Genomic DNA, 15,752 nt, shown 5'->3' with positions numbered 1-15,752 from the left:
ATATGTGTGGTAAGAATCTAGAGTTTCTAAATTTATACGATGAAAACACACTGGGAATATGTAATGACAGTTTTCCATATTTGATTATTTATAAACATGGTGAGAATTTGGAGTTTCTACATTTATATGATGAAACACAGTTGGAGCATGGAATGGCATATTTTCATATTTTCATATTTTCATATTTATATATTTATCTTGTTAACTTTGAATGTAACATTTTAAAAATGATTTTTAGTTTCAACTGTTTTGGTGATCGATTCATGATTTAACATGTTCAACTCATTTTCAGAATTTTTACGTACATTAAGAAAACACATAATCATAAGTTTATATGGATTGAGTTATTCAATTTGTTTTAGAAATGATATGTTTTTAACGGGCTAAGTAAAATCTCATTATCCAAGTCCAATAAACTTGTTCAAGCAGATTTTTACTGCTTCAACTTGGTTTTTGAAAAACCGTCCGGTTTGATCCAGTCTAAAAATTGAAATAAAACTGGTGATAGTTGAACCGCTCATCTACCCTGGTCCCGGTTCGAACCGTTTTTTAAAACTTGGCTTCATAAAATTTCAAAATATCATATATGCCCTTTTTAAACATCAAAATATCATATTTACCCAACTTAATTTCTAAATATCATATTTACCCTTCATAAAATTTCTATATATCAAATTTACCCTTCATAAAATTTGAAAATATCATATATGTCCTTTTTAAACATCAAAATATCATATATTCCATTCTTTTTTTTTGGAAAGGGAACTTCCCTAACGAGGGTTTCCGGGCCAGCTTTCGCGCACCGACTAATCCCCCGCTGCAAACATGAGGCTTTGCCTCATGCCCTGGAGTCACTGCAGGCGAACCTCCATTCTTAAATGTCAAAATATCGTATATGCACTTTTTAAACATCAAAATATCAATGGTAATATCTAAAATATCCTCCGTCTACAACGTGATAATAATCAACAACAACAAAAATTAAACAATCAAAACATACAATCCATAGAGAGGGTTGAATATGAATCTTTTTATTTGTCAAGAGGGAGACATTCCAACAATTTAGAAGTTCACATCTCTCTTCCCAGATAGGTAAACACCCACTATAGGTACTCTCGGTGTAGATGTACCTAGTAACAAAACGATACCCACGCCAAGACAAGTTTAGTGATTGACAACCATAAAGGACAACCCAACTACCCGCCTAATGGCCAATGATCCACAATCGACATGCACTGTACTCCGATCCCCAACACCCTCAAAATTCAAGCACCACCCCCATATGGGCCACAAGTAACCCGATTTGACTCCCGGTTTCCTACTCTCTGTCATGGAGTAATGGAGGCTGGAGGTAAAGCACGATATACAACAATGTAAATTCGACTTCCCCAGGAATAAAAGGAACACCATTCCAAAGCCTTATGGAACCAACAAGTAGAACTAGAGAACCATACGAATCGAATACACTCCATAAAGGAGGAAGCAACCACCCTGAGATGACACCCGGTTACAACTGAGACTAGGACAATCTTAGTAGAACAAGGAGCGGAAGGGGCCGCTCAGGAAATGAGTAAAAGGGTCGAGAACTAGTGCGCCATTTCGGCATAGGAGAATCCCCACACTATTCGCCTGAGGCTTATAATGTTTTAAACCGCAACCAGTAATAGTAACCCAAGAGAGGTACGCCCTCCAAGAACCCATGTGATATAAATCCAATCATTGTATAGGTGGCCATACCATATCTCGATAAAACATAACCTCCGTGTGATGCTTAATTCTACTCTTAATCGTAAATACATCATAGGGATGTAGGTCGAAACAACGAGAAACGTATAACGAAACATGTGATTTATATACGTACGTGTATAAGTTCATATCTATAATGATAGATAAGATATGACTAGAAATAACCATAGCTACTTACGAGCCTGTTTACCATCATGCAGCAGAATCATGTTCTCTCATGAGAACAACCAACACCTCGGCGAATCACCGATCCTACGAATAGACTCCGCCACTTTCCAAACCACTGTAACGGCTGTCGTGGCAGCTTTCATGGCATACCTCAATGTCAGCAACAAAAAAAAATGGAGCGGCGTTGATAATTTCAACCACAATAATAACCAACGGAACCAACGAAGGACAACTTACCGAGACACCCCAAACTCCAAACCTAAGGTCATGAAGCGAAAGTTCAGGAATGAAAAATAAGGCCGTTCGACTCAGAGGCTTACCAAAAGGCAAAAAGCGGGAGCAGTCCTTACCCCTACTAACCCTACTCCTCGCACATCGAGAAAATCATATCTTGGGAACATTCCACACTGCAACAAGTGCAAATACCATCATCGGGGAGCCTACCAGGAATTTCATTGCAAAAGGTGCAACAAGATGGGGCACATCTACCGCTACTGTAGGGCCCCGGCCCCATGCGTCACTCCTACCCTCAACCCAGAAGCAAGTCCAGTATGTCACGAAGCGGTGCAACGGGACATTTCAAGAGAAATTGTCCAATAGAGACGAATAACGGAGGAGTTGACAACTAGACAGGAAGAGGTGACAAGGAACCCTACCGATATTTTTGGTACGTTCCCACAATAAACTTTAGGCATCGAATTATCACAAAAAGGTTTTAGTCAATTAAAAACATAATCACAAACTATTTCCTCATCCGAGCAAATCGTGTAATCACAGAGAAACTAGAGATCCCTGTGAATGGACTAGGATGGTTCCATATAAATGTTAGTACCATATATAGTTAGGATTCCGCAAACTAAGAGTGTGTGATCCTGCCTTATTTTCCTGTCCCTAGTCTGAATGTTGATTTGGGGCAGAACCACACAGTCAATTACCTTTTTAACATCCTAAATATGTACGGTTAGGTCACATCCATCTATAATAGAAAAACCAGCAGAATTCAGATTATGAATTCCATTGCTTTATATCAACGCTCCTGTATTTCTAAAACACCCAACAAGCAGGAACAAAATAGACGCAATAGTAATAACAAAAACGAAACTAGTAGTGATAAAAACATGAACGCAGAACACCCTATCATTCCTAACAACCATTACTTCCCAATCGACATAACACCTATTATAATAAGGAGTCCAATGTCATCAATTGGCACGGACTGGCTTGATTCTCACCTTACAAACTTCGAGCACTGCAAAGAGACTCCCATCTTATAGAACCGAGTAACAAAACTCTTCCTACCAGTAACGACAAACCCCTAGCAACCAGACACATAAGTCCTTATGTAAGAAACACCACGCCCTTTCCTAGCCCCAGTAAAGATTAGGAGCAAGAAACAAAAGACATCAAGGGAATCCAAAAGGCTTCCAAACTTTCCACAGATACTCCCAGAATCCCTTTGGAAATCTCAACCATGTGCTAAGCGGAGTTAGAACCACCTCGACTCTTAGAACCACCCCAATAATCGAACCCCCGATACCACTTAGCACGGTCACAAAAACAGATAGTGTCTGATCACAAGAACGATATGATAAATAAAAGGAAACATCAAACGAAGCCTCTAACAGTGGGAAACACCCATCTGACTCATAAGGAGGAAAGGCAAATTTCCCATAGCGCCACTGACTGTTAATAAGTCAAACAAACCCATCCTCAAGGATCGATACTCCCTACCCGAATTGGAGACTTGTTCAACCAACAGCAAGGAACTGGCAGAGGACGACCTACCTTTAGCTCGAAACACCATAGGAAGAAAACTTCCAAGGTAACCTAAGACTCATAAGACCAGCTACACCACACGTGACCTCAACCTTGTCAGCTATGGAGCCAACTCTTAAGGCCCAGGAAAACTCTACTTCTAGGACCCCAAGAGCACGATACCTAGTAGACCATTCGAAAATCCTCGCCGAGACAGATCCGGTAACCTACGGCCTTTGGTTACCATAAGACCTCAGTCTCGTACATGCACGTTTCACATATTCAATACTCATACGCATCTGAACACTGAATCTCTAGAGATCCCCCTCGATGAGATCGAGGTAAACAAGAACCCATACCCCAAAGAGAAGCATGTGTGATAGACATTGGCAAAGCTTGGGATATCCACCTGCCTCAAATTAAGCACTCATATAACAACAACTACCACCCAAGCATAGGAGTTTCACCATTTGAGTCCATGTGTGGCCAAAGGTGTAGATCATCCTATGTTGGGCTGGAGTGGGAGACGCCCAACTGACAAGAGGAAAAATGCCCAATAGCACACTCACTAGACCCGAGATTATTCGAGAAACAACGGAAAAGATAATCCAAATTTGAGCACAACTCCAAACATCGCGAGACCGCAAAAGAGCCATGCAGATAGCAAGCCTAAAGCCTTTGGAGTTCCAGGTAGGAGATCAGAGTATTATTAAAAGTCTTCCCTTGGAAAGGGATGATATGATGTGGAAAGATAGGTAAATTAAGTCCCCGATACATCAGACCATTCAAGACCCTTACCCGGATCGGTCTGGTAGCCTACAAACTCCAACTACCCCCAGAACTTAGAAAGGTACACTCTGTAATGCCCGTAGATCCGGGCTAGTCAATTTAGAGATAATAGGGGTCGAAAATGACTTTTTGGCAAATGATTATTTAGAATAAATAATCTTAACCAAGTTTTAGAATATGTCTCAAGGGTTTCGTACATATAAAGAACGCTGAAACCCGAGTTATAACGAAGAAGTTATGGCCCGTCGAAGTTTTTCGGCAAAACTGGCACGACACCGGGAGACGTAAATAGTGAATTTAAGATAGAGGACTTTTTAGCCTTAGTGATCTAAACAAAAGTTGTAGTATACATTAAACCGAGAACATACAAAAAAAGAACGCCCAAATTTGACTTCGTATGAGGAAGTTATGATTTTTCTAAGATTTGGCATAGCAGTGCACGGCCCGAAACTCGAATTTTAGTTCGAGCGGTTTTTGGCTTACGCAACCTTAATGAGAGTTGAATATCTCATTAATAGGAACTCAATGGTAAAAAGATAGACGAAAACGGATTCCGTATGAAGGAGTTACGAATTCTTTGCGGTCATTTAGCAGTCTAAACTCCTCCTACTGTTAAATTTAAAATCGGTTGAGAATTAGCCAATGGAGTCAAAAGGAAAGTTGTAGATCTTGTTTTTACCTACGCGTGGACATAAAGAACATCAAAACGGAGTTCGTATGCGAAAGTTATGAATTTTTAAAGATTGGTTGTTTTACCTGCGTCCAGCGCCACTTGTCATCACTAGACTTCGCCTTGGAGCCTACGCAAAACTCACGACATGAACACCCTTTTTTCACGACATGAATTGGCCCAGACAGCCTATAAATAGAGGCTTAAATCACCCCCAAAACTCACACCTTTCATACTCTTTCTCTCCCATTACCCCCAAACCATCTTCCCCTTTCCCTAGCACCTCCTAGGTGCTAGAGGCGAGTCCCGGAGCGCCAGAAGGCTCCGAGAAGAAGAGATTTCGGCTTGGAAGTTTTGCCCCTGCAGTGCCCGGTTTTGAGAAAAACCCGCTGTAAGTGAGCTATGCCTACCCTATCTTTAGTATAGCTTATGTTTTAATATAGTAACGTTATTAGGAACTTATAATGAGTATTTGGGCTATTATTATGAGTTATATAAGAGTGTTTCCTAATGCTTATATAATAGTAATAATAGCTAGACTATTAATTAGTCGCGGTTAACGTTAGACTAAACTCTAGTGGTAATGATACTAGGTTTCGTCAAGGGATAATTATTTTAAGAGTAACGAAGTGCTGTCCGAGTGCCGACTCACCACCTTACCTGGTGAGTGCATAGTCCCTTTCATCTTACACATAGATATGAAGTATTTTAATATAAATTACGTGCTATGTGTGCATATTGTCTGAATACTTGTTGTCTATGCTGGGTGAAAGATTTTTTATACATGTTTTAAATGATTTAAACTGTATATGTATTTTATATCTACAAAATGTGTTAGGTAAAACATGGGTAGATGAAATAGTTGTTGTGTGATAACACGATGAAAGACATCAATGTTGACAGTGATCCAGTCATCTAGTGGAGTATAGATGACGACCATGGACGATACTAGACAGTCAAGTGGAACGCTAGCAGGCTCGTAACCTATAGGTGTTTTTGAACTAGGTGCTCATTATGTATTTGTGAACTGAGTGTGTTCACTAGGTATTTTTGAACTGAGTGTGTTCACTAGGTATTTTGAACTAAGTGTGTTCATTAGTTACTTTTGAACTAAGTGTTTACCAGATGTTTTGGACTACGTGTTCACCGGTTATAATCTATAAGCCTTGGTAACGATGAACTTCGTGCCGATTCCTTAGGATGATCCTTAGGAATAAATAAACGAGGAATAACTGATTCTTAGGGTAGATCCTTAAGACTAAAGAAGATAACGGGGATGGGTAATTGGGTTGATTGTTTGATTGTTTAAACATAATAATTATATTATTGTGGGTTGAAAACCTTATGTACTCACCAGGTTTCCCAACCTGACCCACTCAGTTTATTTATATCCCAGGTGTTGATATGAAGTCACATTACACCGAGAGATTAAAGAGATATAGATCACTAGTGTAAATAATTGTAAGTTCCGTTTATGCTTATGTTTCTGTATTGACGACGACATACCAAACGTTTTAAAATGAATAAAGTATGTTTCTTCGAAAATGTTTTGATAACGTATTTATCTTGTTTTTTTGGGAACAAATTCTGCGACATTTTTATGAAAAGAAGTACTCTGATTTTTACAAAGCATAAACGAAACCGGTCTTTTCTGGCCGTGAAAAATGGGGATGTCACACACTCCGTGTTCCATGTGTCAAACCTAAAGAGGTGTCTACCCGTTGAAACCCTCACAACTCCGCTAGACGAGATTGAAGTGAACGAGAACCTTCTATTCGTCGAACAGCTTATCGAAATTATGGATAGAAAAGTTAAGTGCACAAAACAAAGCCGCAGCCCCACTGTGAAAGTTAGATGGAATGCCAAGTGCGGACCTGAATTCACATGGAAGCGCGAGAATTAAATGATGCAAAAGTACCCTCACCTTTTCACTAGTCCTCAAGAATATCTTTCATAGAATTTCGGGACGAAATTCCCTCTAATAGGGGGATGATGTGACAACCCAAACTATTTGGACCATGCAAGGTCTAAATTATAACCCTATTACCATAAAAACCTTGAAAACCATGAGAGCATAAGTGCATGTAGAAGGAGGTATACACCTTGAAAGTCACATATAAGGTAACCCCTTGAAAAATAAACAAGTTAAGCAAGACAAAGTGGGGCAATTAAATTGAGAATTCAATCTACAATGAAATCAAACAAGGATCATATGGTGTAGACACAAGAGATTGTAATGGTGTCACAATGTTGAACACTTGCATTATAAGGAAGATATATTTGAGTTTATTATTATCTAAAGCCATGAACACTCCCATAGGACCCACCTAAGACCATGAACACCTTAAGTAGTACCCTAAACCGTGAACACCACCCTAGAAAGCACTTAGGTCGTGAACACCTTCAAAGGAAAGAATCTTGGTCGTAAACTACCTTCCATGGACCACTTTGGCCGTAAACACTAGTAGTACTCCAAAACTTGGCCATGAACGTGTACCTAGAAAGTATCTAGACCGCGAACACTTCTCTAGGAAGTATCTTGGCCGTAAACTCAAAGGGGAAAACATCTTGGGGGCGTAAACATAATCCTAGGAAGAATCTAAGGCATAAACTGAAGGGTTTTTGAGCATTCTAACACTCCTATGGTGTACATGCAACCCTATAAACCTTGGATCTATGTTTTCTCTATTACACATGCAAATATTAAATATTCCAAGGTTTCATCCTAACTAGCATATTATGAAGCACCTATACTACAAAGTTCTAGTTAGATGACATACCTTTTGATGTAGCTTGATGTCTTCAAGCTTTAAGAGCTTAGCCCCAATAGTGTGGAAGCCTCAAGTGGAATCACAAATCACCACAAACCTTGGAAACTTAAGAGAATAGTATCACATAAGTAGAAATCGGCCACACCTTGTATTACACATACATTAGTTACATTTTAGGTGTCAAGTACTCCTTTATATAGTGTGTTGGATTAGGGTTACATCCACGTAAACCCTAATACCCATGTCTTTTCATTTCCATGAGATATATGGGTTAAGCTCCATGGACTAGCCATGGACTTACCATGCAAGCCTAACCCATTCCAAATAAGCATTAGCCCACACTATACACAAATACTTGAGCCCATATTTAATTAGTCATACTTATGATCACTAAATTAATTACAAATTAATTTAAGATCAATACTAATTAAATAATATGATTCCATATAATATATTAGAGCTTATAATATATTAATAAATCATAACTTATACTATTCTCACAAGATTATCCATATAAATTGTTCGGGTGAAGTGAAACCCAAATGGACCATGCCGGGTCGGGTCAAGTACATACCAATTATAGTTATGGAATTAGATATTAATCCAACATAAACTCCACCCTAGAAGGCACTTTGACCATGAACACAATTCTAGGAGGCTTATAGGTTGTAAACAACTCCATTCCATGGGGTTTACGGCCATAAAGTGTGAATAAGACAAATCCATTTGACTTTATTATGCAACATCTCAACCATTTTCAAGGTGTTCACGGGTAGACACACAATATCCTCCAGGAAATCAAGCACACCTTATCACCCCCTTATCCTCATTGAGCGTAAACCCCGTCTCCTATTCCACCAAAAACTCAAGTCACTCTCTGTAAACTCCCCATTGCATCTCATTTACCATATTCACCTTCCTGTGAACCCATGACTTGCTCTCATTTGGATTCAAGCTCAAAGCTTTAATTCTTCTAAGCACTCTCTACATTCTAGTAAGTAGTTCATGTTTTGGGTTAGTTATTCTCCATATTATTTGGTTTATTTCACCATAGTTACTCAAGATATTATGTGCTGATGTTTCTAGGAGATACTAAGTTTCAAAGAGTTATAAAACTCTTCAAGTGTTAGGACTTGAAACTTCTCATCACCTCTCCAAAAACACCCACCAAATCAAACCAAGGTGAGCTTCATACCCCTCTTTTGATGTTTTCATAGTTTTGGGGGAGGATACAAGTCAAGGGTCTTATGAAATTTTAGTATATTTACTTGTTTATGCATGTATGTCATGATTTATATGCTTAAAAGTTATGAACTCCATCTAATGGTTCAAGAACTTGAGATTTTTATCAAGTCTCAAGGTTTTGAATTATATATCACCAACTATATGTTAGAACACAAAAGCAAGTATGTTTGTGGATTATTGATCATAAATAGTTATGTCAAGAACCTTAAGGATTTGTTTCAAAAATGTGCTTAAACAACTTGTTGAAAACAATATTTTGAAAGTGGGTACAATATGGAAATAATAATATTTTGGGGACCATTTTCGATCACATATACAGATAAGGACCATTTTGGAAAATGGAATAAAATTGAAGAATTATTGAACATCTCAATTTTTAAAGGACCAAAAATTGAATTTTTGGATAAACAAGGGCCTTTTTGAGTATTTTCATAAATATAAGTCTAAAATGAACATTTTAGAGGAAAAGGGGCCATTTTCGACAATTCACCTAGCTTTGAACCAATTATGACACCTTTTGACATATATGAGTCTTATTTGATAATTTATAAAAAGAAGAGCCATTTTTGCCAATGCCGATAATTTTGGGTCATTTTTGATAAATATGATTCCAAGTGGATTATCCTCAATAAACGAAAACGATAAACCTAGTCAACTAGCACAAATAATGTTATTTATTAAATAACGGATTTTATTGATTGCTCAAAAACCAGTTGGTATTCTAGTGAATACGAGTCTCAAAAAGTACCTAAATATAAATATATTAGTGTGCGTCTAAAGTCCTGTAAGGAGTTATAACCAGAGTCTCCTGGAGGGAGAGCGGAAATTTGTGTATAGATCTATACGGGGTTGACACCCCGCACATTCGCTGCTCACTACAGCTAGACCGACCAGTCTAGGGTGACAAATGTCTTTATTCGATTTGGGCGCCTGAGAAACGCCAAGACAGGTCTCCGTCATATTAGTATGGTTATAGCGGCTCACTAGAATACGTTTAGAAATTTATGTAAGGAAAAACTTCATAAGTAAATTTTGGCACATTGTGTTGACTGCCCTATGCATGGTAGTGATGGTCCGCATTTGTTGTGTTGACCGTCCTCTTTCATTGCGCGGAATGTCCACGATCGCCATGTTGATTTCTTTCACCTAACAAGTATTAGAGTCTTAATACTACTATTTTACAAATAAGAAAATATAGGATTTTCTGGGGAAAACAATTGTATACAATTTTGAAAACTATAAACTAACACACACGTATGCACGGATACTGAATTGGAAACAGAACCTACGATTATTTTATACAAGAAAATATAGGATTTTCTGGAGTAAACGATTTTATACGATTTCGAAAACGATAAACTAAAACGCACGCTCAATTATACTTGATAAGGAAACAAAACTTTCAACTATCTTTCTTTTAGAAAATAGGAAATTTTCTGGAAACTATTTGTTATTACTACTCAAAGGAACTACTCTCAAATACAACTCGCTTTTATAAATTATATTACTTTTCAAAAATCACTCCTTATAAGGATGAATAAAAAGTAATGACATGCATGTATATATCCATGATTTCAGAGCAAGACTTCAAACGATTTTATAGAATATATCGAATTTTCTGAAAGTACAACGAGAACAATTTTTAACAAGTGTAAAACTGTTTTTATACAAAAATGTTTATGAACTCACCAACTTTTTAGTTGACGCTTTTCAAAACGACTTGTATTCTCAGGGATCTAGTAAGCAGGTTAAAGGGACGTGGATTCGGGATTATTTTGTTGTAGTTTGGAATTTATTTACTTATGTCTCTTTTGTGTAATTTGAGGAACAAATACAATATGTAAACAATGTAAGTTTGTTATCTCAATGTATGATCTTTGGATTTGCTATGTTTCATTTATATTCAATTGTTATGATACTGCACAATGAAGTCACCTGCCTCCGGACGTTTTCGTCGTCTGGTCTGGGGGTGTGACATGATAGATCATCATCCTAGCATGTTAAAGTTCATCATATTCCACGCCAATCCTTGTCGTAATATTATTTTTCCTTTACTTTCAACTCTTTACAAAATAGAAAACATATACGATTAACCATTCAAAAAGATATATGAATAAACACAAAGGTACAAAAATATTTTATATGAAACTAAGTGAGTTTGTAAATAACCCAACAATCCAAAAATGTCATGAAAAATGCAAATATACCTTTTCGCTTTACGAACTTCAAAACTTATCTTATAGTGTGTCATTGACTTTGAAAATTTTGACCAATGTAAAAGATATCATTGAAAACAAATAATGTAATATGAGCAAGATGAAAGTGACAAAGTGAGATGTTGCAAGATCAAAGTGACAAACTGACATATTTATATAGAGAATATACCAATGAACTTAACAAACAATGTAATATGATCAAGATCAAAGTGACAAAGTAAGATGTTTATATAGCCTTGCACTTATTTAACATTATAATTATAATAATTAATATAAAGCATATGAAAAAACATGGGAGTTTCAAATCAATATGGTACTTGAAATTGTGATATATAAGTTTCAAATCAATATGATGCTTGGATTTGTGCCTCTATTATTATTATTATTATTATTATTATTATTATTATTATTATATATATATATATATATATATATATATATATATATATATATATATACTTTAAAAAAATAGAAACCTAACTCCCACCTCGCTCCTCCACTTTGCTTTTTCTCTCTTAACATACTTCTCCCATGTTCACTCCGACGACCACCTTCCTCCACCCTATCACTGCATTAGTTTTCTCATAGGTACCTCCAATCTTACACCATTCTATTATAATTTTAAGCATTGTGGGTGAAAAACCAACAATTTAATGGGTTGTATCTTTAAAACAAATTCAGCCAACAATTAAGTATCATCGTCTTAATCAATGTCGATTTCGAAGTATAAACTAGATCTAGACTTCTACTGTGATGCTTGTCGAATGGATATGGAGCTCCAGCCTTCGATTCAACCCTCCAAGACCGCAATAACGGAGTACTTACCACCATTGTCAATGGTATTGTGTTATGTTACCTTTATATTGGCGCCCTTTGTGAACTCACCTAAAATTTACTCGATATGAATCAAGAAGTGGTGAAAGTCATACTTGAATGCAAAAGGAGCTTTGTGATAATGCCCAAATGTTTTTGTTGATTGAAGATTACTTCGAAATTAGGATACAAAACATATATTTCTACACATTTATTAATCGCATGAAAATGCTCGATCTACCTTATTATTTCTCCACAGTAACCAATATAATGGAGATGACATTTAGTGGTGGCTAGATTGTCTTCAAAATTGATTGACTTGCCTAAGAAATCCTTCCATAGGAGCTCATATATCAACCAGTTGCCTAAGAAACCCCCTATAGGAACATATATATGTATACATAGAAGTATATTTATGTAACTCATTAAACATGGAACGAGGGGAAAGGTTTCCAACGCAAACTAACTATGGGGAGATTTTGCAAGAGAAATTTGCACCATATATGTTGCTATCACATTTTCCTTCTTTATGAGGTTGGGCTTGGCACTCTAAAAGAAACTTTTGAAGCCTATTAAGTGTTTTAGTCTCGCCTCCAACAAGTGATGCGTTTGTAGTTGGTTTAGTCTAACACCACTTTCAATAATCTTTAATATCATATTAAGCTTAATCAACATAAATTAATCAAGAACACACCATAAACTCATAAACGAATCATGGTAGCAATAGGGTTAAGGCCCAAATCAATCAAAGAAGGAATGTCACAAGGCTCCATTTCATCATCATCGACGGAGGTGGGTGAATTAACGGTGGCAGTCGAGTTGTTTAACACACTGAATATATTGCTCCAATTATATTCCTCTCTTATCATTGCCTTCTATTCATTGTACATATTTGAGTAATGGTGGAGATACACACGTAGGCCTCGATCTCCATCAGATCGAAGAGAGGGGAAGAATGGATTTAACATGTTAGGTTAATGAGATTATGCAAAAAAGGATGGAGAAGTGAGTGGATGTATGGGTACAGGTAGGGTGGGTAGGGTATTTTTATTTTATTTTATGTTTTAGGTGAAATTTAAATAAGGAAAAAGAAAAAAGGAAATAAAAGGGTAAAATGGTCAATTTAGATAGCTTGAGGATCATCGATTCAAGTTTTAGAAACTATAAAGAATGAGTTTGTCAAAAAAAAACATTAGCATAGACAGAAATTATGACTTTTGGTAAATCATATGGACCATTTATATATATATATATATATATATATATATATATATATATATATATATATATATATATATATAATAAAGGGCATCAAAAACAATTATAAATCCAAATTAATATAAAGAAATATAGAGGTTACATAATGTCATCTTTGAGCAGGTATATACTAATTGACGTTCATATGCAAGGACATATTAGTCATTTACATGAGATTTGCCGCCATGGAAATTAGTAATCGTATCCTTGGTCCTCGTCTTCTTCCATGCCATCTTGCAACACTTCCTCGTAATCTTTCTCCAGAGCTGCAAGATCTTCACGCGCCTCCGAGAACTCGCCTTCTTCCATCCCTTCACCGACATACCAATGAACGAACGCTCGTTTCGCGAACATAACATCGAATTTCTGATTGATCATACTGAAAACCTCCGACACCGCCGTGTTGTTGCTGATCATACTCACTGCTCGTTTCACCTTCGCCAGATCTCCGCCAGGCACCACCGACGGAGCCTGGTTGTTGATCCCGCACTTGAATCCCGTCGGACACCTGAAAAATATAGAGGTAAATCAACATGTTCAACAATCCATCGTTCTCCAGATCAAGTTAAAATGCAACGCGATTAACTCACCAATCGACGAATCGAATCGTATGTTTGGTTTTGATAGCTCCGACAGCCGAGTTAACGTCTTTCGGTGCAATGTCTCCGCGGTACATTAAGCAACAAGCCATGTATTTCCCCCGCCGTGGATCGCACTTCGCCATCATGTTCGACGGGTCAAATACGGCGTTTGTGATTTCAGGAACTGAAATCAGCTCGTGGTAGGCCTTCACTGATGAAATGACTGGTGCGTATGATGAAAGCATGAAGTGAATCCGTGGGAATGGGACTAGATTCGTTTGGAATTCGGAAATATCAACGTTCATGGATCCAGGAAACCTCAAGGAAGTTGTTAAAGATGAAATCGTTTGAGATATCAATCGATTCAAGTTCCTGTATGTTGGCTTTTCCATATCCAACCCTCTCTTACAGATCCCATATATCGCCTCGTTGTCTAATTGCACGACAATGTCTGTGTGTTCAATCAATGAATGAGTCGATAACACAGCATTGTAAGGCTCCACAACCGATGTCGAAACCTACAATTTCACATCAAAAATCAGAAGTCAGAACACGAAATTTAGTTTAGGGCAAGTTAATTTGAAATTCGTTACCTTGGGAGATGGATAGATTGTGAACCCAATTTTCTGAGTTTTTCCATATTCGTTAGACAAGCGTTGTAAGAGCAATGACCCCAAACCAGAGCCAGTTCCACCACCCACAGAGTTGAAGATCATAAACCCTTGCAAATTACTGCAATTGTCTGCTAGGATTCTCACCCGATCTACACAATGACCCACAACTTCTTTCCCGACTGTAAATACATTATATGATTATGTTCATATCAATGATCAATCGAGAAGATGAAAAGTGATGTAAAAAGTCAAAAAATTGAAGTCAAATTACCGGTGTAATGTCCTCTGGCGAAGTTATTGGCGGCATCCTCCTTACCGGAGATGAGATTTTTGGGATTGAATAGTTTCTTGTAGCTTCCGGTTCTTACTTCATCAACGACTGTTGGTTCAAGATCGACAAATACAGCTCTTGGGACATACTTCCCGGTGATCCCTTCACTGAAGAAGGTGCCAAAGGAGTTGCCCTCTTCGCTTGATGTGGTAACATTTCTAGATCCCATATTACTATTTTATTAAGAATTTTTAAAAAAAATTGCATTTCCAAAACACATAAAGCAGTAGAAAAAAGAACTTTAGAAATTAGAATAGAATATACTTACGTAGGCATATAACCATTAGATTGAATGCCATGTTCCAGGCAATAAAGCTCCCAACATGAATTCCCGACTTGAATTCCTGCTTGTCCGACATGTATGCTCACGATTTCTCTCATATTTCTTCTTTTTTTATTTTGTTTTTTTGTCTTTTCCTCTCTTTCTTTCGTGTTCTCTCTAAGAAACGATATGTTGTGTGATATCGTTTCGCAAGAGAGATGAAAAAGAAAGAGAGGATTGATTATTGTTAATTTGATTTATGTTTTGATAACGAAAGGGAGATATGGTATTTATACAAGTTTAATTGAGGATTTGTGTGGGGAAGCGAGTGTTATGGGTTATCTGTTGTTATATTTGGAAATAATGAGAGTACTTCTTGTTACTCCACAATATATGTGTGGTAGTAATTTGAAGTTTCTAAATTTATATGATGAAACACAGTTGGAACATGGAATGAAAGAAACTAGATCAATTTTGATTTTGACCGGATGTCTGGTTTTATTTGGTTATTGATGGGGAACTATTTTTGCATTT

At 37.1% G+C, this 15,752-nt stretch overlaps 1 protein-coding gene across 1 annotated transcript; it reads right to left on the bottom strand.

Annotated features, from left to right (window-relative positions):
* Positions 1 to 13,484: 13,484 nt before the first annotated feature.
* LOC145058405 (tubulin alpha-5 chain-like) lies at positions 13,485 to 15,492 on the bottom strand. The gene is made up of 5 exons (XM_079006318.1): positions 15,225 to 15,492; positions 14,897 to 15,114; positions 14,605 to 14,804; positions 14,021 to 14,529; positions 13,485 to 13,938 (listed from the first exon to the last, which is right to left on the bottom strand). The coding sequence occupies exons 1-5, from the start codon at positions 15,335 to 15,337 to the stop codon at positions 13,623 to 13,625; spliced, it is 1,356 nt and encodes a 451-aa protein (XP_078862444.1). The 5' UTR covers positions 15,338 to 15,492; the 3' UTR covers positions 13,485 to 13,622.
* Positions 15,493 to 15,752: the final 260 nt, after the last annotated feature.

The sequence above is a fragment of the Lactuca serriola genome, chromosome 6, assembly GCF_051521515.1.
Source record: "Lactuca serriola cultivar US96UC23 chromosome 6, Lser_US96UC23_V15, whole genome shotgun sequence".
Classification (NCBI taxonomy): Eukaryota; Viridiplantae; Streptophyta; class Magnoliopsida; order Asterales; family Asteraceae; genus Lactuca; species Lactuca serriola.
Note: the sequence above shows the minus strand (reverse complement) of the source record. Positions and strands in the feature narration are given on the sequence as shown.